This window comes from Peromyscus leucopus, chromosome 1, assembly GCF_004664715.2.
Source record: "Peromyscus leucopus breed LL Stock chromosome 1, UCI_PerLeu_2.1, whole genome shotgun sequence".
NCBI classification, from domain to species: Eukaryota; Metazoa; Chordata; class Mammalia; order Rodentia; family Cricetidae; genus Peromyscus; species Peromyscus leucopus.
This window is the reverse complement of record NC_051063.1, coordinates 112795326-112820089: the sequence shown is the minus strand read 5'-3', so window position 1 is coordinate 112820089 and position 24764 is coordinate 112795326. Positions and strand designations below refer to the sequence as shown.

The following is a 24764-nucleotide window of genomic DNA, read 5'->3' as shown; positions in this document are numbered from 1 at the left end:
AGAGATAAAACAGAAACTGAAAGCATAAATTCTCCTTAACAAGAGAAAAAAATGACTCTAGGACTGCACTGTCACAGTAGCAACTAAAAAATGGGATTATTTAATATAAGTTATTTAGTAACCAAAAGGAAATTTTAAGCTTCTTGATTACACCAGACATGCTTCCAGTGCATAGTAACACATTACTACAACACTGGACAAGACAATCATAGTCAATTCTAATGTCTCAGAAACTTCTACTGTGGACACGTAAAGAGGAAAGTTCTAACGTCAGAATCCAAAGAGAGTTTGCCTTGGAGTGGGACTAAAACAAGGTCACTTCATTCTCTCTACTCTCTTAGAAATGACTACCCAGTCGTCACGTAGATACTTGAATATCCAATGTTGTAATAGATTTGTGACTGGGAAGTGGAAAGAAACCTGTTTTCATAAGAAATTATTTGAAATGCTAGGATAAGGAGTCAGAGTTTTGCCTTCCTCTCTACTACCTTCCTGACACAGTTGTTGTTCTGAGAGGTCTTGTTCAAAGCTGAGCATGGTCACACATATTAAAGATAAGTCTTTCTAGAAACACTCACTGCAGAGTGGGGTGCTGTGGCTGAAAATGTGCAACCCAAAGCACGGGCTTCATTGCTAAAGCTCTATCCTGTTTTTGTTCTCTGGAGACAATCTCCCAGCACTCAGGATGTATAAATGGTGAGCAGAGGGGTGGCTATCACTAGTTTGAGGCTTCATAGCATGAAGCAAACAAAAATCAAATAAATAATAAGAGTCCCAGCTATACCACTCTTGGGCATATACCCAAGGAATGCTCAATCATACCACAAGGACACATGCTCAACTATGTTAATAGCAGCATTATTTGTAATAACCAGAACCTAGAAACAATCTAGATGCCCTTCAACTGAAGAATGGATAAATAAAATATGGTACATATACACAATGGAGTACTACTCAGCAGAGAAAAACATTGACATCATAAGGTTTCCTGCCAAATGGAAGGAACTAGAAAAAATCATCCCGAGTGAGGTAACCCAGACTCAGAAAGACAAACATGGTATGTACTCACTCATAAGTAGATACTAGATGTAAAGCAAAGGATAACAAGACTGCAACTCACAACTCTAGGGAGACTACCTAGTAAAGAGGACCATAAGAAAGACACAGGAATCACCCAATGACAGAGAAATGGATGAGATCTACATGAGCAACCTGGACATGGGGAGAGGGGGTTAATGAAGGGCAAGGGTCGGGGGAAAGAGAGTTTAGGGGAGCAGAAGGTCCCAGCTGGATCAGGAACAGATTAGGAGAACAAGGAAAGAGATACCATGATAAATGAAGACCCCATGAGAACAGGAAGAAACAAAGTGCTAGAGAGGTCCCCAGAAATCCACTAAGATACCTCCACAATAGATTAATGACGATGGTCGAGAGAAAGCCCAAGCTGACCTACTCTGGTGATCTGATGGCTGAATACCCTAACTGTCTTGATAGAACTCTCATCCAGTGACTGATGGAAGCAGATGCAGAGATCCACAGCCAAGCCCCAGGTGGAGCTCCAGGAATCCAATTGGCAAGAGAGAGGAGGGATTATATGAGCAAGAGATATTGAGACCATGATTGGAAAAAGCACAGGGACAAATAAAGCCAAACTAGTGGAAACACATGAACTATGAACCAATAGCTGAGGGGCCCCCATGGAACTGGATCAGGCCCTCTGGATAAGTGAGACAGTTGATTAACTTGAACTATTTAGGAGGCCCCCAGGCAGTGGGACCAGGACCTGTCCTTGGTGCATGAGCTGGCTTTTTGGAACCTAGGGCCTATGCTGAGATACTTTGCTCAGCCTTGGTGCAGGGAGGAGGGGACTGGACCTGCCTCAACTGAATCTACCAGGCTGGGCTGAATCCCCAAGGGAGATCTTGCCTTGGAGGAGGTGGGAATGGGGGGAAGATTGAAGGGGTGGAGGCTGGGGGCTGGGAGAAGGGAGGATAGGGGAATCGTGGCTGATATGTAAAATTAAATTAATTATAAAATTTAAAAAAAGGAAATATCCAGTGGTTGCTGTTGATGGGAACTAGAAAACTGGGCTCAGGTTAAACTTTTTCTGCAATGATGTGACATTCCCAAATTAGAGTTAAGAGTTCTGAAACTTGAACCTAACTACTTTTAGTTAGTTAACCCAGTGCATTGCCTGGACATCCCACTGATCACAGAGGACTGGAATTTTGTTGTTCCATGGGGCTCTGACTCAAAAGACAGTTTAAAACTTATTTCATAAAATGCACTTTTCTTTAGGAATAATATATAAGCTGTTAAAGTCAATCCCTGTAGTTGAATAGTAGTTATGCTTATACCTTGACTCTTACAATATTTTCAAATAGTATTTCAATATTTTGCCAATTATAGATCACTTGAAATCGTATAACACAACAATTAAAAACTGCATAGAGGTTGTAGTTTTATTTAACAAGATAACAATTTTTAATAATCAACAGTAGTTTAAAAATATAAAATACAACAGGAAGCAGAGTAAATTCCTATAATTGTAGAAAATACACATAATTTAATGGGAAAGTTTTCAAATAAATAATATAAAAACAAAGAAAAATAGAAGAGTAACATGTTTTCTTTTGTCTTGGAGGTGAAATGTTTAGAAGGCATAATTTTGAAAATTTGAACACACATGAGATCAAGACTTAACTGTTCCTCTATCTTTTTAATAAGCTTAGAGCAAGGAAAATTGAAATGAAATACATATATTAAATTATTATGCTTGGTATAGGAATAAGCAAAAGCTCCATATATTTCAAAATCAAGCTGATTGAAACTAATCTATAACTGATTTATGTTTGTGGGAAAAAATGATTTGACCTGTCTCCTTGATTCCTTTTAACCAGGATATTATGTGTAATCTCAGATGCATAACTAATTCCAAGATTTTCCCTAGAGAAGAGAGTCAAAAGCAGATCTCAGGAAGCCTGCAGGCTGGAACTGAGCAGCCCAGACTCAGACTTCGGCTGCACAGTTTCAGCCACATCCCCTCACTTTGCAGCAAGTGTCTGCAGAAAGTCCTCATATGTTTAACTTAGCTTCTTGTGAACTAACTTGGAAAGTTACAGAACAATCACAACAGAGTGCAGAGCTCGGCCTTCAGGCAGAAGTCACTCATTCAGTCTCTGCTGGGTGTACATATCTGGCTCAGCAAAGTCTGAATTCCTAGGATCTGGGATCCTCCTGGGTTTCCTCTGTCATCTTCCTAGTTTTCATTGATGCTGATGTTCCACAAAATTGACAAATATCCAGTTCTTCAAACACATGCCATATTTGTTCTCCCCTTGAGCTCAGTTTATCTGCCAGTACATTGTCCGCATCACTCTCCTGTCTACTTACCTAATATCTACCCAGCCCTCTAGATCACATTCTACCTTTTCTACAACCTAATCTTTCCCTTAACATAGAGTTCTCTCATCATCCATGGTGTTCATTTACTACTTGCCACATGGAGCTTTGGCATTGCTTGTTTATTATTTTATGCATATCTATTTGCTGTCCAGTGATCGTAAGTCATAGAATACGAAGCAGTGGGTTAACATTAATTGAACACTTTCTGTATGGTCTTGATACTTAATATTTTTTTAATTCGCCTTATACTACCATTAAATAAATGCTATTATTCACAATTTACAACAACAATAAAGATGACTTTAAAAGTTTCTTAGATTGGACTAGTGAGACGGCTCAGCAAGTAAAGCTCTTGTGCAAACATGAGGTCCTGAGTTTAAATCCCCAGAACTCATATAAAGCCAGATACAGTAGTGTGTATGTCTATAATACCAGCATGCCTAGGCAAAGATTGGAGGTGGGGACAGGAGAGTCCTGGGAAGTTAAAAGGCTGGCTAATGTGGTATTAGCAAAAAAAATAAAAATATTAAAACAAAAGATCCTGTATCAAGCACTGTAGAAGGCAAGGACCAGTGTCCAAAGTTGTTCTATGATGTCTACATGTGTGCCATGGCATGCATGCATGCACCCATATTCACACACACACACACACACACACACACACACACACACACACACACACTCAGAGAGATTTAATATCCTAGGTTATTCATCTATTAATAAGAGTATGATTTAAACACAGCTCTATCTACCCCAGTGCCTGTACAGCACATCCGACTATCATCACCTAATAGTCTTGTGGTTTTGTTTTTATTAAATCTCACATAGTACCTACCAACCACACTATATTTAACCCAGACTTAATAGTTGTATCGTGGCTATCTTGCTGACATCAGCCTGCCTTCTGTTGCCTACCTAAAGTGCAGCAGAGATTACCAATGCGTAAGGCCAAAATCAAAATGTACTATTTTAGCATGTCCTTGCAACAACACTTCAACAAAATTCCTTTCTCCACTTGACTGGCTGTTTGACTGCCCACACTAATTATCTGAATGAGTGGTATACACTGTGCTTCAGTCTTCTGAGGATCCAGCTCTCGAAGCTATGTGACATGAGTAATACTTTCTGAAGCTTTGAAGCTTGCTGCAATTGACCTCCAAGTCTCCACCATTCCTGTTCCCCCTCAAAGTTATGCTAATGCATATTTTCCCATTGTAAAAAAAATAAACAAAGCATGCCACTTCTTTAATCTACCACTGTCTCCTTTCCTTACTAACTCAAAGAGTTGCGCTTATAGAGAACTACAGGAACGAGGGTTCAGGGAGACTAGCTGTCTCTGCAGACATGACATAAGAGGATAACTGTTCTACTGGGCCATCATAGTAATGATCTGGCTCTTAGGCTTATATAGTCTGAAAATTTTTGTCAGTGTATTGAGGGGTGAACAAGTTCACATCCTATTCTGTTATCTTTTTATTTTACAATGATAATATAACTTCTCAAGATGCCAGATTGTGCTCATTAGGAAAAATCACTATGTGAAAATACGTTTTAATGAGTCGATGGTCAGCTAACAGTCTTCATGGGCACTGCTATTGAGCTAGGACAACCAGTTGAACCTGCTTCATGTGCTATCCTGACCAACCACGACACTGTATTCATGTGGTCAACATGGAGCGAGCCAGAGCTAACACACACACCTGCCTCACTACACTGGAGATCCCTTACCGACCCCTTTCACCTACCAGCCGGACAGACTCTCTGTCCTTCTCCCAGTTTACTCAAATATATTAATTCTGTTCCTACAGTGTGGCTGCCTCCATATTAAATGATGCTTTGATTAGTTCTCCAAGCCTTTTCTGCTTAAGTAAAATTTGGATTTGTATGTTTGATACCACAGAGAGGCTATTATTTTTGCACTTTGTGTTTTTGCTTTATCCTTTTGTGTAAGATATTGCCTTTCAGAGTCCTGGTTTTGGTAAGACTCTCCATTCCAACCTTGTCTCTGGGCCCAATCTACTCTCCATACAGACCTCAAATCTAGACACTGGAATGCTAAACCTTTGTGTTAGCCTGCGCTATCTCACTGCTTGTCTTTCTTTTTCTGGATTTACATTTCTGTTTCATTTTTTATTAAGAAAATGTTTTATTCATTTTACATACCAATCACAGATCCCCTTCTTCCCTCCTCCCACTCCTTCAGCCTACCCCCCAACCCACACCCCATTCCCTCCTGCAAGAAGGTAAGGCCTCCCATGGGGAGTCTGCAGAGCCTGGTATATTAGGTAGAGGCAAGTCCAAGCCCTCCCCCCCCCCAAGGCTGTTTGAGGTGTCCTACCATAGGTAGTGGGCTCCAAAGAGCCAGCTCATACACCAAGAAAGGATCCTGATCCTACTGCCAGGGGGCCCCTTAAGCAGATCAAGCTTCTGTTTCATTTTTAACCCCTGAAAATGCCTCTTACTTATAAATTAACTAATCCTTTAAAAATACATTTAAAGTATTCTGTTCAGGGTTTTTAGCTATTCTTTAATGAGAGGGGTTATGAGACATTTGATTTTTCATATGACTGGAAATAGGATTTCAATATCTCCTTTCCTTTTACTTTTTAGTTTTCTCTGTGTTTTTGGCTCATTGCCTGACCAAAGTTTTACTACTTGCTTATAAGCTACGTGTTATTCCCATCATTTCCCCAGCACAGAACCTGGGCTGTAGGGTGCGGTATCCTGCTTTTCACTAGTCTCCTGTTGTGGAACCACAGCTCTCCATCATTTCTCCCCAACACTCCTTTGGAGTTTCTTTCTGTGTGAAGCATACCTGTTGTGTGGCTGTTATATGCTTTGTGTGTGGTACATTCCAGAACTACAAACAAAAACATAACAAAAAACATCTGAAGGCATTTACACTTCTGAGTCACACAGATCTATCATGTAGATGGCCAGATAAAGTCAGGTCCAATTAGTAAGAGAAGGTAGAGTGGTGTCATTGAAATGATAACGTGCTCTCAGAAGAGAGCCCTGGATCTCATAGATAGTTATGAGCTGCCATGTGGTTGCTGACAATTGAATTCAGACCTTTTGGAAGAGCAGCCAGTGCTCTTAAACACTGAGAAATCTCTCCAGCCCTGGCAGTGTGCTTTCTTAAGGGAAAAAATTAATCTGGGCACAGCAGCATATACCTGTAATACCACGAGTCTCAAGTCTTTGTGTGGGGGGGGATGTTTTTGTTTTTGTTTTTAAAGACAGGGTTTCTCTATGTAGTTTTGATGCCTGTCCTGGACCTCACTCTGCAGACCAGGTTGGCTTCGAACTCACAAAGATCCACCTGGCTCTACCTCCCGAGTGTTGGGAATAAAGGCATACACCACGACTCCGGCTTAGTCTCAAGTCTTAGGTGGAGGATCACTTGAGCCCAAGAGTTCAAATCTGGCCTGGGCACCACTAGGAGACTCCTCCATCTGAGAGAGAGAGAGAGAGAGAGAGAGAGAGAGAGAGAGAGAGAGAGAGAGAGAGAGAGAGAGAGAGAGAAAGTTGCCATTTCATTTGGAGTTAATGATAGGGGAGCAGAGAGGAAACTTAATTAATTTTTTCCCTTAAGAAAGCACACTGTCAGGGCATACCAAATGCTTTTGAGTAGAGACTAACATGGACATACATGTTTTTAAAAGGTGGTGGATAACATTCTTATCCTCCATCAACACAAATCCTTCAGCTTTAAGTGATCATTTTCCCCTTGAATCCTGAACCCACTTGAGCCATCAGAATTAAAAGAAAAATCCCATGGCACTTTTCTCCCTGCTCAAGGACCCCACCTAAACAATCGTGTGCCGCAGCTGACCTGACACAGCTTGGACAGAACAAACTGGCCTTTCTCCAGTTGCCTAACATCCAGGGGTTTTATAAAAAGAGGGCTTTTTGCATCATGTTAAAAGTAAAACTGCATAAGTGAGTGTAGCATGTTTCCAGGAGTAATGATAACACAAGAATAAACTCTTTTTAGACTAGACACTCTTCACTCCTATCTATATTAGTTTACTGCTCCTGAGTCTCTGTCACTGCAGTATTCTTAATTCTTCTTTGTTTCTAATTAACTCCAACCCAGGTTCTTTAATATTTGCATTCATAATGCCTAACCCAGAGTAGGCATTCTAAAGGTGCTGCTTACTAACAGACTGGGTAGATGAATCAAACACCTATTTTAATGAGTATGTGTCCTTTCAAAACATGCTGATATTGTAAATAGTTCGTTCCAGCTTCTGTGGTGTCGATATTTAAAATGTAATATGAAAATCGCATTTAGAAACAAATAGAAAGCACTTAATTATGTACTAAGTATTGAAGACAAATAAACAAGTGATGTGGATGGTGCTCTCAAGTTATTTACTATAGCTAGAGGGGGATATGTGTAAACCAAGCCAGGATAATAAGCATTATGATAGCTACATGGACATAATGCCGGAGGAAACTTCTAGTTCAGTTGAGAATTGGGCAACTGAGGAGAGTGATAGAGACAGCTCCCAGATGATCAGTGAAGTGACCTGCACTATGTCATGAATAAATAATGGGGGTTAGAATTTTGTTCTACTGTTAGTATATAATGATCTGTGATAATGGCTGATAATGGTCTTGAGACCATCTGAATTCTGGAAGAAGAATAACGCAGCAAATTAGTGTTTCCATATAAAAAGCATTTGTGTTCTTTGTAAATGTTTATGATGATTTATTTAGTTAGTTATCAAGTATTTGTTGAGCATTCTTCTAGGTGAAACTAACACTATACACCAGGAGATTATGGCCTGTCTAGAAGCCACATTGCCTCACACACAAAAAATACACTTCACAGAAATTCAAGACATCGGATTCAGCAGACCCAGAGTCATTCCTTGACAGTAAGCATGCAGACAAAAGAACCATGGCCTCAAGTGCTTGAGAATGGGTCATCATAAAGATGATGGGTCTTTAACCAATTGTACTACAAAGAGAGAGAAAATAAGACCAAGGAAAAATACAACAAAAGGGAAGATTATTCTAGAGTGAGCAAACTTGAGAAGGGAAGGATAGAAACGGCATTGAAGATAGACTCTTAAAAGTACAGAGAATTACCAGATGTCAAATCCCATCCATGCCAAGCAGCACTGAAGAGAAGACCATAAAACAGGTATCAGATGTGCCCTGAAACTTCACATAATGCCATCTCACACTGGCAGCCCCTAGCTGGGTCCATCAGAGAGAAGGTTATAGTTGGAACTGTATGGAGCTTTTGTTGTTGTGGGTTTTTTTTTCAATCATTGATGATTTAAAATGCTAGACATTTTACATAAAATCTAGGTTCTTGGCTTATCTTTAGATAAAGACTAGAGAATGAGACAGTGTTCAAATGAGGCAATTCCTTCTTGACATCATCATCCAGAGCTAGCTAGTTGCAGCCCTCTTTAGATGAAATGGGCCACAATAGCTCTTCAGCCTACTTCACTCACTTAGGCTGTCTTTACCGTCCCTGTTGTGTATTCATTTTTCAATCTTTGATTAAAACCCTAGCGAGAAGGAAATATATTTGCATAAATAATTATAATCTGAAGTGAAGGCCTAAATCACTGTGGGAGTTAGTCCATTCTCTCAATAGCCATTTCCTGTGTTTCTTCTGATTGTCAAATCTCTTGCCATGTTGGGGAAGTGCTGATTCCTGGGCTCTAGTACACATCCTAGTGAAGGGCATGTGAGCTAGCACCCATCCTGAAATACTGCATTCCTTTATATATGCAAAGCACAGTGTGTCCAAGGAATAGATGACACATGTACCTGTCCATTCCTCTCTGATCTTCCCTCTTATTTAATAGAGAAACATTTTTTGTTGATGTTGTTTGTTTGTTTGTTTTTTGTCGGAGCTGAGGACCAAACCCAGGGCCTTGCACTTGCTAGGCAAGCGCTCTACCACTGAGCTAAATCCCCAAGCCCAAACAGCCCAAAGTGGTCTTTTTCTTTTTCTTTTCTTTTTTTTTTTTTTTTTTTTTTTTGAGCTGAGGATCAAACCCAGGGCCTTGTGCTTGCTAGGCAAGTGCTCTACCACTGAGCTAAATCCCCAATCCCCAAGAGACATTTTTTAAAAACTTTGAACATAATAAAACCAACACACTAGCAATCTCTAGGCGCTGGGAAGAATGAAGAAGAAGCAAACTGCTGTAGAGAAAGCATGAAAGGGCAGAGATGAATTCCTGGGACTTTCTTTTTTATCTTACATCTTATATACACCGGATAAGATATTGGAGAATCCTGCATTCTGCAATTATCAACAGGCACAAACAAGCCAAAACCCTAAATCTTTCTCTCTAAACTAGGGTCTGGGAGAAGGATGAGTTAGCAAGGAAGTGGAGGAGAAATTTATTATTTTTTAAACTTTTCATACTGAAAGACCCCAGCATACTTGCTTAGCCTAACGCCATTTTGAGCAAGGCCTGAAAAGTACGGGGAAAGTTCAGTTAGAGGACATGGGAACAAACAGGGTATCTGCGGTCGGCCACCTGGCCCCAGAACAGGGAACTAAAAGGTCAGAAAAACAACTTGTACCCTAGATAAGAGCCAAGTCAGCAGGCGTGTCGAGCACAGGGGGGGGGGACGGGGGGGGGGGACACACCACGAACTGTCCTGAGTTTGAACCTGGCCTCATATGAATCGTCCAATCAGAACCCTGTAAACCATGCTTCTCGCTTCTGTACCCGCCCTTCTGCTGCCCGACCCTATAAAAACCCTCCACTCCAGCCCATCGGCGCGCCAGTCTCTTGAGCCTCTTGAGTGACTGTGTCGCCCCGGGTACCCGTGTTCCTGAATAAAGCCTCTTGCTGTTTGCATCTGACTTATGGTCTCGGTGTGATCTCTGGGCGAGGGTCTCTCCAGAGGGAAGACTACCTTCGGGGGTCTTTCAATACAATATATTTTTAGCATATTCTTTACCCTCCTCCCAGTTCTGCCAAATCCTCCCCATCTTCCTACCCACCTATTGTATGACAATACTTTTTCTGGAAAGACACAGCATACCCATTTACTACCCCAGATAGGAAGCCCACAGAAGAGCAAAGTACAGGTACCACCAAAGTCCAACCTTGTGTACCAATGAGTTGTATTGGTACAGGAATGTGGGTGAGGGGTTATTTCCAGGGGCAGAAATAATTCATACACTTGTATCACCGAAGCCCAGCCTTGAATGGGTAAAGGTCACAAAAGCTGGGAACCTGGAGCACACTACACAGCCTTCAGGTCTCCCACTAGGTTGGAGAGTGTCCTTTCCAGGGGCCTCGGTTGATCTAAGCCTCTTCCAGGCAGCTCAGCTGTTTTCTGCTTCTTCCAGGTAGCTGGTCTGGTCTCAGTCTTCTTTGTACCAGTGTGCCTTGTCTGAGAATCACTCTCAGCAATCTTTAACATTTACTCTTGGAAGGGAGGGGCCTAGTGAATCTGGTCGGTTTCAGGGACTTTCTGGGGCTATTTTGAGTTGTTTACTAAGTTTTAAGCAGAATCCCAGAAGAAACTGCTACACAACACCCAACTTCTCTCTCTCTCTCTCTCTCTCTCTCTCTCTCTCTCTCTCTCTCTCTCTCTCTCTCTCTCTCCTCTCTCCTCTCTCCTCTCCCCTCTCTCTCTTCTTCCCTCCCCCTCCCTCCCTCGCATCCTCCCTCCCTCCAACAGTAAAAATGAAACAAATAAACCAAAACTAAATTAAGAATAAAAAGACAAAAAACACCAAATCATAACCACAGTGGGGGAAAAAAAAACAAAGAACATGGAGTCCATTTTGTGTTAGCCAACTACTCCTCTTCTTGAGGCCTGCCTTGGAGTGTGGTGGATATACCCACCATAACTGTATTGGAGAAAACTAAGTTCCCCTTTCCCAGTTGGTATCAATTCAAATAGTTTCTTCTTGGTTAGGGGTGGGACTTTGTACCAGATTTCCCTCCTCACTGCTGGGATTTTATCTGACTTAAATGTGTGCATTTATTATGTGTGCTCTCATAGTTTTAATGATGCTACCCTGGCCCTACTATAGCCAACCATGCAAGGAATGAAGCCTCTCACCCCTGTGCTATCACAGGTCTTCCCAGAGAGGTAAACTTCTCTATATTTCTACCAAGCAGCCAGGGAAGACAATTATAAGATAGCTGTCCACATACTTCTTCCACTGGACTAAAGTCAGTAGACAGAATAAGAACTGAAATTCTACCCAGCCCAGCACCAATGAGGCAGAAAGAGGAAGAGGAAGGCTGTACTACGTTGGTGTGATTCAAATGAGAAATGTCCCCCATAGGCTCATGTGGTTGAGCACTAGGTCCCTAGCTGATGGTGCTGTTTGGGAGGTTGTGGAATCTTTAAGAAGTAGAGCCTTGCTGGAGGAAGTGTGTCACTGGGGGTGAGCTGTAGGTTTTACAACCTCATCTTGCTTCCTGTTCTGTCTCTCTGCTTCCTGTGTGTGGATAAAAATGTGATCATTTTGTTTCAAGCTACCATGATTCCCTGGCATCATGGACTCTATCCCTCTGGAACTATAAGCTAAAATAAACCCTCCCTTCCCTAAGTGTATTTTGGTCACAGTATTTTATCACAGAAATAGAAAATATAACTAATAACAGGTCTTGAAACCTCCAACTATCTGGGAGTGCCAGTAGCACCCATATATTGCATATGATGCCTGGACTCCAGTACACATTCTAGTGAAGGATATGTGAGCTAGCAACCACCCTGAAATTCTGCACTTCTGTTACATATGAAATAGGAGGTAGAATAGATGAAATTCTCCACTTCTCCCCTCTCTGAAGAGGGGCTAAACTCTCAGACTTCCTCAGTTGCCATGAGTGAAAATGCTCCACTGAGGAGGCATTACTGAATAGCCATTCAACGTGAGTGTATGTGTGTGTTTAAACAGATCCAGTACCTACAGAAAACATTATACAGGACCTAGCACCGTACAACTTAATACCCAAAATGTCTTGTCCCACTAAACACCAGGAGCCTCACATGAGAAAAGACAGTCAACATTTGCTAACACTGAATGGCACTGGAATTGTCTGACAAGGATTTTGGAGTGGCTGTCATAGTTCACCACGTTGGCATCCTTCTGTGACATCAGAACCCTCACACCCTAGTATCTGGGTATTTGCAGTGCCTCCTCCAGCTGCAGTACCCTTCCTTTGGGCACCTACATAATCACCAGAGTCTTCATCTTAGTCCTTCTCAAAAATGTGTACAACCTAGGCCTAAAACCCATCACCATATATTGCTCTGCTTTCTCTCTTCAAGTACTGATTTTTAACATAATAAAGAATACATTCAGTCACTGAGTCAATGGCTCATTATCAGAATGTAAATTCACCAGGACAAGGAATTTGATGTAGTTTGAAAACATTCTGAGAACCCAACCACCTGGAAAAAGCCCCGGTACAGTAAGTGCCTATCCAATGTTTGTAGACTATAGTGAATTAGCTGTATGTCGATTCTCCTCTGACAGCATATCACTATATATCATATTACTTAAAGTTTAAGCTGGGATGTGCATTTGACATTCTTACAGTGAGATTCAGCATAGATATATCATTTTTAAGCATGGAAATGTGATCACAAATAAACTCTCCATATTATTAGCATAAAGATATATTGGATGGCTCTTTACTATTCATATATCATTGAGAGTAAAGTAAAGGAACTTTAGTCATTGAAACTGAGATGTTTAGAAGAGAAAGGTATATGACAGAAAGGCTCCTTGGTCAAATTTAAGGCTGACAGACAGAACCTATTTTTTAATTGATGTTAAGGAAAATTGAATGAAGAGCTAATGAGATGGCTCAGATAGTAAAAGTAGCTAACTGCACTAGCCTGATGTGAGGCTGACCCTTAGAACCCATCATAAAATGAAAGAACTGACTCCCAAAAGCTGGGCTCCGGCCTACACACACACACACACACACACACACACACACACACACACACACACAATAAAATAATAATAATGATTTTTAAAGTAAATTGAATTAGGGGCAGGGGAAATGTCTTACTTAGTTGAAAAAGTGTTTGCCAAGTAAGTAAGCATCTGACATGAGTTCAAATCCCAGGACCCACAAAAATATTCTGGCATGATGGCATACATTTGTGATCTCAGCACTGGGGGCAGAGACAGGTGAATCCCTGGGGCTCTCTAGCCAGTCAACTTAACCTAATCATTGAGTCCAAAGTCAGTGAGAAATACTGCCTCAAGAAGTAGACAGTACCCTAGGACTGTCACCTCTGAGGTTCACCCACCTCCAGCCTCCACACATATGTATGTCATTGGCACACACATGAACACTAATATATACACAGAGAGAGAGAAGGAAAAAAGAAATGAATCAACCTGTAGATTCTTTATCCCAAGTGTGGGTTTTGGGGCGGAGGTTGTCTTGTTTTGTCTTGTTTGTTTTGATTTTGTTCTTGTTTTTCTGGGATCCTCAATTCACATTTGTCTCCATCTGCTTCAGAATATCTCCACAGGGGTGTATGACTATTAGCTGGAACAGGAAATGCCTAACCATCCTCATCCTCTCAAGCCTGCATCCCATTCCTTCTCTTTTCGCCACCTAGTAGCTCTCTCACCTTCTCCCAAGCTCTACCACATCTTCCTTCAAATTCTTCTCCTCTCTGTCACTCATTTTCATCCTCATGGTTCTCAGTCTTCCTCCTGTCACTGTTTCATACCTGGGTTTCTTTTTTAAAAAAATCTAGCTGGTTTTCCTGCCTCCCATCACATCTGCAGCTCAACAGTATGCATGACCACTTCTTAATCTTCTCCATTTAAATAGTCCTGGTGCCTCAGATTCCAGGGCATTCTACCACCAGCAAGGTCTAGTCTGATCCCTGTCCTCATCTCTCCTTTATTTCCACTCTGTTGAGTACTTGATGATCAATACAATTGCAGGATTTTTTAAGAGAAAAGGTGGAATAAACATTGATTGAAGGTGTTCCAGAAATGGTGTTGCATGGGATGTTGATAGTTGTGATGAGAAATCAGGTATCTGCCCTCATAGGACATTTCATAATCTGCAAATGCATTTTACCATGGGAAGCCACCACCATCACAGTAGGTGGTGAACAGCTGGTACCACATATTCCCACAAAAGTAAAAGAAAGCAGAATCTGAGTGGGGTCACCCTGTGAGCTGTGTTCTCCATTTGTTTCTACAGGGAGCCCCGCAAGGTAGTCCTTCACAAAGGCTCCACTGGCCTGGGCTTCAACATTGTGGGCGGGGAAGATGGAGAAGGTATTTTTGTATCCTTCATTCTGGCCGGTGGACCAGCAGACCTGAGTGGGGAGCTCCAGAGAGGAGACCAGATCTTATCGGTGAGTATGCTGTATTAATATTCTTTCCATCTACATCTAGCATTAGGTTTGGGAGCATTGTAGATTAGGTGGTCCGTAGGTACTTGATGCTTGTTACTTTACTTCTCTTGAATAAAGGTGTATGAGGCTCTAGTGGCTTCTTTTAGATGGTGATACATATCTGTATGCAATAAAACATTGAGAAGCAGGCCTTATTAAAATTGTATACTGTTTGTTTATTGAGATACAATCTCCCCAGAACTTGTGACCACACTCCTAAAACTTCAGTTTTATAATATAGTTTGATGCATATAAGTATGTAAGAAAATATGTAAGAGAATGCCACAGGGTGTGGTGATGATGATAAGTGGCAGTGGGCGGCATTCACCTAAGTTCAAGAATTACCAGCAGCAACAACAAAAAAATTTAAAAAAGAATTACCAGTAAAAATGTTCTAAGCTCATATTATTTGCTAGTAATTTTATTAAAGTGAAGTTTAAGGTCACTTTACTAAGGCATCTGATAAACAAAAACCTGTACCTATTTAGTATATACAACTGAATGTGTTTAGAAGAATATGCATTTCTATGAATCTCTTACCATGGGGTACCATCATAAATATATCCATCATCTCTAATATTTCTCTTAATATTCTGTCTGTGGTGTTGTCACTTAAAACACACTTATATCACACCTAACCCATTAACAAAAAATGTTAAGCAGGCTAGAGAAATGGCTCAGTCTGTAAGATGCTTGCTGGGCAAGCACTGGGAACTGAGTTCAGATCCCCAGCACTTCTAAAAAGCTGGGCACAATGCTACACACCTATAATCCCAGTGCTGTGAAGGTAGACAGAGGAAAACACCCAGTGTCAACCTCTGGTGTACACACACACACACACATACACACACACACACACACACACACACACACACACATACACAGAAAATAATTAAATATACAGTGCACACAGTATTATTAACTGTAGGTACTATGCTGTAACATAGATTTAGAGATCTTATTCATATTTCATAACTATAAAATTTATTTTCAAGTTTAACAAAGGTATCTCCCCATGTTTACATGAGAGAATCAGACCCACTAATATTGAGTAATGTCAAAGCTTAACAAGTTAATATATATGATTAATTTCCTAGCTATCAAAAATCTGAGTAAAGTTTCAAATTTAAGGTCCAGTTCTACTGGCCCTGTCCCTTCTTGCTTCCTCCCTTTTGTTTTTCCTTTTCTCTTGCTTTCTTGTATTCTCTCTTGTGTGTTTGTGTACTTATTGACTGTTTTCACCACATAAAGCTTCCTCCCTGGTGTAGTGGATAGTTAAATCCATCGCTAATGTTCATAATCATATTAGAGTTTTGGTAATAATGTAAATAATAGAGAATTACATAAGGATTCTAGTTCTTATAGAAGATTATGGTTCATAATTCAATAAAGAACATAGCTTTTTGTTCTTATCGTGTACTGAGAAAAATTGTTTTCATTTTATAGCTATGATTTATAGATAGAATTTTTCAAGACACCTTAATTTGTTAGCTTTTATTCCAATCCCTTAAATAAATGAACAAATCTCTCTCCTTCCATTCTATTGCTGCCTCTTTCTCTACCCTTACTTTATCCTCCTATCTCTCTCTCTCTCTCTCTCTCTCTCTCTCTCTCTCTCTCTCTCTCACACACACACACACACACACACACACACACACACACACACACACACAGGTACACATACAATTTCCCTAAATAGTACAGAGCAGTTGACCTGAATACAGACAATTCCTGGAAGTCCAAATGAATGGCACTCCCTTGGGTGTCACTCTGGTTCTCCCATGTACTCAGACCTCTACCTTCCAAGAGCTCGCAGCTCACTGGATGCTAAATCTGAGAGATGTGTTGCAAGATCTCATACCAGGACCTTTTTCTGTCATCCAAGGACTGAGCTATGTCTTTGACACTTAAATGACATACAATATATACCAGGCAGCTATTCAGCCTTATTGCCTATATTGTTAACATGTCACTTTCTTTACTACCTGGTAAGATCTCTGGATGAAAATTCCCTGTCTTAAAAGGAATTTAGCACATTTAGTACAGTGACTGTTTCATAGCATTTGCTTGAAAGAAGTCATTATAGCATAAGAGTCTCATTCTGAAATCTTCCATAAGTAGACAGTAACCTTAAGTAGACATACAAAGGAATTCGTACTCTGGGTAGCCATCCTGTCATCACCTCGTGGTCAGCACTCACATGGTCCCAGCACATTCTCAGACAGAAGCACTTTTACATGAACTGAGCCATGTCCTTCCTTAAGGAGATGTCAGCTGTCATGGTAAGTTCCTGTTTCTCCAACTTTTCACACTGGAACAGAGATTCCAGAAGGACAAATGATTTCTCTCAGCTCCATCACTACTGACTATGTAGTTAGACTAACTCCTCTTAACTCAAAATCTGAGTCTTCTCTCTACACAGCAGTCTTTAAAATTCTGCCAACAATACAGCCATTACCTTGGTGCTCATTGCTCTGATAGCATGCTGTGGTTGGAAACTCTAAAGCATTAATACATGTGGGGGTTTTCATTCAGGCAGTATGTATAGCTGATTTAATCTTATAGCCATGCTAAATGTTATTACACTCAGTTTAAGGAGGATGAAACTGAAGCAAGAATGTGATATCAGATTCTTTACTTCCACCAAAGTAGGAAACCTAAGAAGCCATGAGTTTCGTTCTGACTTCTATCCAATGTGACAAAATACAGAGGATAAAGATTGTGTATGAGTCAAAAGAAGAAAACTCAAAAGTATTTCTGCCTTTAATAGTAGATGTATCAAATTAAGTATTACTATTAGAACCACAAATGAAGTAAGGCAATGAACCAGATAATAGTCTTGAAAATTTTAATTCATGGGACTTGACAGTCTCTGGATTTCTAATGGCATAGCCTTTATTATACACAACATTTGCAAAAGAATTAGATGGCAAAATTTTTTTTTAATTTTTTAATTTCTGGAAGTTATTCCCCATTGGAAAGGAACAGGGAACATTTTTTTTTCTTTTTAACTTGCTTGAGTTTATTTAACTTCAGTAGAAAGCATCTAACTTCAAGTTAAGTGCTGTAGTTCTTGAGTAACTATCTGAGAAAAAGGAAACCTTGAGAATCTCTAACGATATAAAAGATTGGAAGGACATGACAAATTAGAATTATGAACAGTGCAATGTGAAAGATACAGAATTTCATATCCACAGCTTAAACTGACGATTAAAAGCAAGGGGTGCATTCCCAAAAAAAAAACAAAACACAAAGCAAAAACGTTGACAGTCAAAGCTAAATAAAAACCCTATACATGACCTCCCCCAGCAGCCATAACCGACTTAATCTTGGGCAGGTTTTATAGGCAACCACAGCTGCTGTGAATTCCTGAGTGTGGCAGATAGGTTACTCTCGGATGACCTTGCTTCCCAGAAGTCCTCCCAACTTCTGGCTCTTTCAATCTTCCTACCCTCTGTCTGCAACATTTCCTGCACTTCCAGATAAGAGGGTGTGATATAGATATTTCTGATTTTTTTTAAGTATCAGATAACCATGACTAAGGTAGAATTGGTATGGCTTAGATTTTTGTTTTTGTTTTAGACAGGGTTTAGACTAGGTTTGTGCCCCATCCCCCAGAATAATGTTTCACAGAATAGTTGTAGTGGATTGCTACCATAGTTTCTTAGTACCGAGTGTCTTCACTGAAGAACTTGTCAAAACATCTGTGTACCAGTGTACCCTGGGAATGTCCCGAAGGCAGAAAAACCAGTAGATGGCTTTTCCAAACTTCTTTAGTCACCAAATCCTTACACAACCAGTACCTTGCAGGACAATGAGGTGAGAAGTGTGTAGGTAGATATTTTTATACTTCCCGTAGTTAACCAGCTCTTATATTCTTTTTGTTATATTTTCTAATTTAGCATACAGTGTAATGGATTTCATCATGACATTTTCATCCATATATACCAATGCACATCGTTCTTTGCCCCCTCCTCCACTGCCCTCCCCTAGCCTATCGGCCTCATCTTTCTAGGCCCCTCCTAAGCCCTCCAGTCACCCTCCCTCTACTTTCCGGAATTCCATTTCCTTCACCCCACTCCCCTTGCAGACGCAGGATAGTGGGCGCCATCTAGTGTTTAGTGTTGTGTACTGTCTGAACACATGGCCTGTGAACTTGAAGCAGTGTTCCATTGTGGAGACTTATTCCTGCTCCCACCAGAACTTCAGTCCTGAGGTAGCTAAGATAATGATTTTTAAAAGTCATCACCTTAGGTTACATTTCATACATGTATTGTGGGTGATCTTTTTTCTGTAATTTCTCCCTTACATATTTTATTTCTTAGGGATTCATTGTAGAAAGAAATTCCAGTCATTGAACCACCTTCTTGAAGTATTCTCAGGACAGATTTTAGGGCATTCACAGGGCAAATACATTAACTAGTACAGTGGTCTCCTCCGGCAATCTTCCTGCAGAAGGGACCATAGAAATGCTTCTGTTTATTTGTTTAGGTCTTCTGCTGTGGGGGGAAATGTGAAACCGAGTGTGTTCTGGAGGCTGGGAAATCCAGAAGCACGAGGCCATCACCTCCTGGGCCCCTCTGGCTGCACTAGAACAGAAAGAGAATATCCCATGACAACACAAAGCAAGCATACACGATAAAGTCTCTCATTTTCTGGAAAGCCACTAATGTTAACGTGAGAGACCCGCCCCATCGTAATTACCTTCCAAGGGCCCTGCCACTTCCAAACACTGTTAACATGTTAACCTAAGGAGTTCATTTACAACATGTGAACCGTGACTTATGCTCTTAACCCCTAACAGTCCAGCTCTGCCCTAAGAGCCCTCTAATCTTGTTGGTTGCCAAGGATGTACATACAAACACCTGGGTCACATACAGCCCTCCAGTCTTTGGAAAGAACAAGCCTTCCACGCTGTATCATCCTTCCTTGCCTTCTCTAAAGCCTTTCAGTGGCTTTCTGTTGTCCTTAAAATGCTAACATGTTAATGTAGTATACAAGGTATCTGGCTTCTGCCCACCAGTGAAGCCTCATTTACACTACTTCCTCCACACTCACTCATACTGCAGCCACCCTGGCTTTTCCTTGCCTCTAGTTGGGGGTACTACTAAAACCTCGTAACATCTGAGCTCAACCCTGCAGGCAGTCCACACAATGACTAGTCACAACATGACAACTGAAGGCCTGTGAGGAGGTATAAGATTCCAAGGAGCCAGGATTCTGAGTCACTCAGGAAGACTCATGATAGCAACAACTTAACTAGCTGCCGAGAAGCATCCAACTATTGTAACAAGAGCAAGAACTGTGTTGAGAAGCAAGGTCCGAGCAATAGTCCTGATAGGCTGACATCTCTCCCACTCTAGAATTCCTCTGACAAGGAACTTGAAGTAAATGGGGATCTTCTGCTATCTAGAAAAGACTGGAGAGCTGGGTTCACCAGGCTCCTTTTGGGAAATACCCCTCCCCCATTCTCTGGCATGGAATCTAGCGGTATGACATAGTAAATGGGGGAAAACTCAATAAACATAATGGGCACAGTGAGAACCAAAGTTAACATTGCCACTTTCCAGTTACATTCCTCAAGTCCCACTTATGTGAAGTGTCATTATCATACATAAGACAGCTCAAGTTGAAAATAGCCCAGCAGTGAACACGTCCTTCAAGGCATATCTGTGGCAGATATCCCACAGAATGACTGCTGAACAACTCAGCTGTAAACAGCCTTCTGAAGCCCAAAATTCAATTCAGGGAAACTAGCACCATTTTGTCTCACAGCAGCATTTCTAAACTGTGCATGTATAACACCAGAACTGTGAGAATACCCCATGCAAAGTGTTCACAGTCCAACAATGAAGCAGAGAAACCCAACAGAAACTGAGAGGCTATAAAAGTGTTTTCTAGTCCTATTGAATTGAGGGACTTTTCCCCCTGGCACACAGATTACTATCATATGAAGTGTGTTTGGGACATTCTGCCTTAAACTGATCTCTAGAAAACTCATTCATGTATTTACTTTGGGAGAAATAAGACTGAGACTTTAAGGTCCTTCTAGAGCATCCCCTAATTGAATAAAGTGACTAAGTTCTAAGGACGTGATATAAAAGTGTAGTTTACGTCCTTGGTGAGCATGGTGCCTCATGAAGAACAAGACACATGAACAGGTGACTTCCAATATTGAAAGCTAATATAAAGTGTCCAGATCCACTGGGCCCAGTGTGGGAACATTGGAAGACTTGTACAGGGGCCACTTTCCTACAAAGGGGACCAGAAGGCAGAAAAAATAGAGAATCTGAGATAAAATACCTAGCATCAGTTGGATAATTGCTTCACACCAAGCACTGTGTTAAATACTGCACTACAATCTCTTGAATTCACACCAATCACTTGGTCGACTTGAAGGCGCAGAGAAATTCAATAATGTGCCTGAGATCACACCGATTATCAGTACTGACAGTGGTATTTGAACTGCTATTGCTTCGGATTTCAAACTGATACCTTTATTGCAACTCCAGACTTCAGAAGGAAATTGAATGTGGCACTTCATTTATGTCTGAGACTGTCCACACTCAGTTATTAGGGAAAAAAACACACATAATGCCTACTATAATAGAGCACTTATACAGAGATGTGTGAGCCACCTAGGAAGCCATTGTGCCTGTGGACTCCAAGATGCTTCCAAACATCTAGGTCCTTGGACATGTCACTGGAAATCAAGACTGCCTCTCATTTGCTTCTGTATTCCCTTTAGTGAATTTGGACCCAGGCTATCAAAGGCCCTAAGAAAACATAGGAAAACTCTCAGTGGTATTATCTGGACCTCTAGCCCACTGGCCCTGTGTACCCTCAAGATTCAGAATATCCTAAAGCTGTAAGCTTTCTAGCTAATGGAATGTATTTGCCAATTCAGACAGATCCTGTTGACTAGTAGGAAATCCCATAAATCAGAAAAATACTAATATTATGCTACATGCTTAAATACTAAAAAAAAATGACTGTTTCTTTTAAAGCAGCTATGACTTATTCTTTTTTTAAAAAATGGTCCATTTAGGTGAGTAGGAGTTTCTATGCAACCTAACACCTCTAGTAGACATTCAGAATGTGCTGTGACAGCTGATCCCAGATAAAGGGCAAAGCTTACCAAGAGTGGAAACTCTGAGAAAAGGCATGGCCATCAACTAAAATGGGGTAACTCGGTTTGGTTTTGCCTCTGACTAATCTAGCTTGGTAGTTCATCGCCCTTATGTTTATGCCATTATTCACATGTTCAAAGCCCGTTACTGGGAGCACCATCTCAGCTCCACTGCATCCTTTCAGATAAGTAGAGAAATGATCACTTCCGTGTAGTAGAAGAAGGAACTGTAGTGACTTTCTAACATGGAACCAGACTGACCCCAAGCATGAGCTTCCTTCTGTCACCCCCAGATGCTTAGCTGTGTTGCACTCAGCTCTCCCTGATGGGAGCCTGCATAGAGGACTCACCTGCTGGAGTTCTTGACTCCAAGCAAATGTTATTAGCTCTGGGTAATTTAAAGAACCAACAACAAGGAAAATGAATTTGTTAGAGAAATAATTGATAGCTCATGAGATCTTCAGAAAATTGTAAGAAATGCAACTCAGGGGCCAGCTACTTGAGGATGTTCCCAAGGCATCACCATTGGCTACTTGCACCCAGGCTGCACTCTGCATTCCTCTGAAAAAAATTTCCTCTCTCTTTCTTTCTCTCTTGTTCTCTCTCTCTCTCTCTCTCTCTCTCTCTCTCTCTCTCTCTCTCTCTCTATCTCTATCTCTCTCTCTCTCTCTCTCTCTCTCTGTGTGTGTGTGTGTGTGTGTGTGTGTGTGTGTGTGTGTCCAGTATAGGGTGCTAGGTCCAGCCCCTGTCCATGAAAAGACTACCTGCCCCATCCAGTGTCTCTAACAAGGTAGGGCTGTTTTGGATTGTTTTAAAACAAGGATCTGAGATCTTTGGACTTGTAGAGCTCTACAAAAGCAATCTTTAGATCTATAGTGTTAAGAATTACAATTACCTCCTAAACAATAGAAATGATTTCTGGAGTGTGGCCTCCAATGGCACAAGCCTGAGAGAATGAAAAGTGTAGAAAAGATGACAGAAAGGGTCCTAAATACTGGGGACAGCCCATGGTTTGTCTATTGTTGCCTTGCAGATCAAATTCTAAAATTCAGAAAGGTTAAATCACTTGCATAAGACCACACAGTAAAAGTACTGGACTCTAGGTCTACCCAACTTCAAACTTGATGTTTTTTTTAATCTTTCACACCAATTTTGATCACATAACTCTGCAACTTATAACCTTTTCATAAGTTCCCACTGCCTTTTTATTCAATTCCCCTCAGTTAATAACAGTCAATACAGACATCTGCTATGTGTGTGTACAGGTGTGAATGAGTGTTTATGTGAAGACGTGAATGTGCTCATTCACAAGAGGCCAGAAGGCAGTCTCAACTGTCATTCCTCTGGCGATGTCCACCTTATTTTTTAAAACAGGATCTCTCACTAGCCTGAGACTCACTGATTAGGCTAGGGTGGTGATCCAGCAAGCCCCAGACATTGGACTATGTACATTTCTCCAGTCCAGGCACATCACCACTCCTAGATTCCAGATGTGAAATCACCACACCCGGCTTCTAGACATGAGGTCACCACACCTGGCTTCTAGGTGTAAGGTCACCCACTCCTGACTTCCAGATGTGAGGTCACCACTCCTGGCTTATAGATATGAGGTCACCACACTTTGCTTCTAGATATGAGGTTACCACACCTGGCTTCTAGGTGTAAGGTTACCACTCCTGGCTTCTAGATGTGAGGTCTAAGGATCAGGTCCTCATACTTACATGGCAAACGCATCACTGACCAACTTTATGAAAATGGAGCTAATCCAGCAGAGAGGAAAATTCTTATAAATGCAGATATAGTAAGTGGAAGAAGTGAAAAATACTTTGTAATTACAACATTATTTGATAATTTTTGGTTCACCGGATCTTTCATTGTTTGTTGCTATATTTCAAAGCCTTGAATGGTGTCTGACACTTCATGCCAGGATTTAAGATTTAAGGGTGAGGAACAGAATCTTGCTATCTGGGACCCTAGACTGAGACAAGTTAAGAGATAAGAGGATAAAGACAAATTCTTAGAGGATATAAGAAGGGAATCAATGAAATGGCCTAGTAGATATATGTTAATCCTAAAATTCACCAGAAGAAACAAAAAACATTTACACCATTTTGGCCAAATTTGAGCAAGCTTCTATTAAAAATATTAAATACTTGCCAATATTAAATATGGCTAGGACCATCACCTGCTCAAGATACATGTTGGTGAAGCTTATGGACAAAGCCCATAGGCCCCCGACTTTCCCATGAGGCTTTGTTGTTAGTTTTCAAGAACACCAGCTCCCAGAATCCCAGGAAATTACCTGGTCCTTGGGCAAGTGGGGGTTATAGGTTAACTTTGGGTCTAATATTCCCCCTCTGAAGTTGTATCCTGAGTCAAATCTTTGGGCACCGGTTTACATTTGGATCTAATATTACCTTAATGGTACCCAGATAGGAATTATTATTTAGCTACTGTATAATGATGTAAGATCCAACAGTAATTAAGAGAAAGCAGAAGGGCCCAAGGCTCTGTGATAAACTCTTTGTTCTGCGTAAAGCAGGCCAAGTATTCTATCACATGATAGAACCATTTTAGTTAATGAATCTACCTGTTGATAAATATGAGCCCATTTTTCCTGGCATATCAATTGACATTATAGGTAGTCATTTTTCCCCTATATCAAGGGGGACATAGTATTTTGACTTAGTATTTTTTATCCTGTTATGGGGTCAGAGATGGTGCACTCTCTTATGAAATGGAGCATTGATTGCCAGGGTCTAGAAAGGCTGAAAGGCTAGTCAAAGGTTGGGCAATGGGACATTTTTTAGAAGCATCTGATTAGCTGATCCTGGTGAAGGGA

The 24764-nt window shown here is 40.9% G+C and overlaps 1 protein-coding gene across 23 annotated transcripts in view; it reads left to right on the top strand.

Annotated features, from left to right (window-relative positions):
* Nucleotides 1-24764, top strand: part of Dlg2 (discs large MAGUK scaffold protein 2) — a 1876145-nt gene that overhangs the window by 1514020 nt on the left and 337361 nt on the right. For all 23 annotated transcript variants that reach the window (XM_037207364.1, XM_037206918.1, XM_037206903.1 and 20 more), the window contains one exon: nt 14598-14754. In XM_037207364.1, the coding sequence (XP_037063259.1) occupies nt 14598-14754 (157 nt within the window). The remainder of the gene's footprint in view (nt 1-14597; nt 14755-24764) is intronic.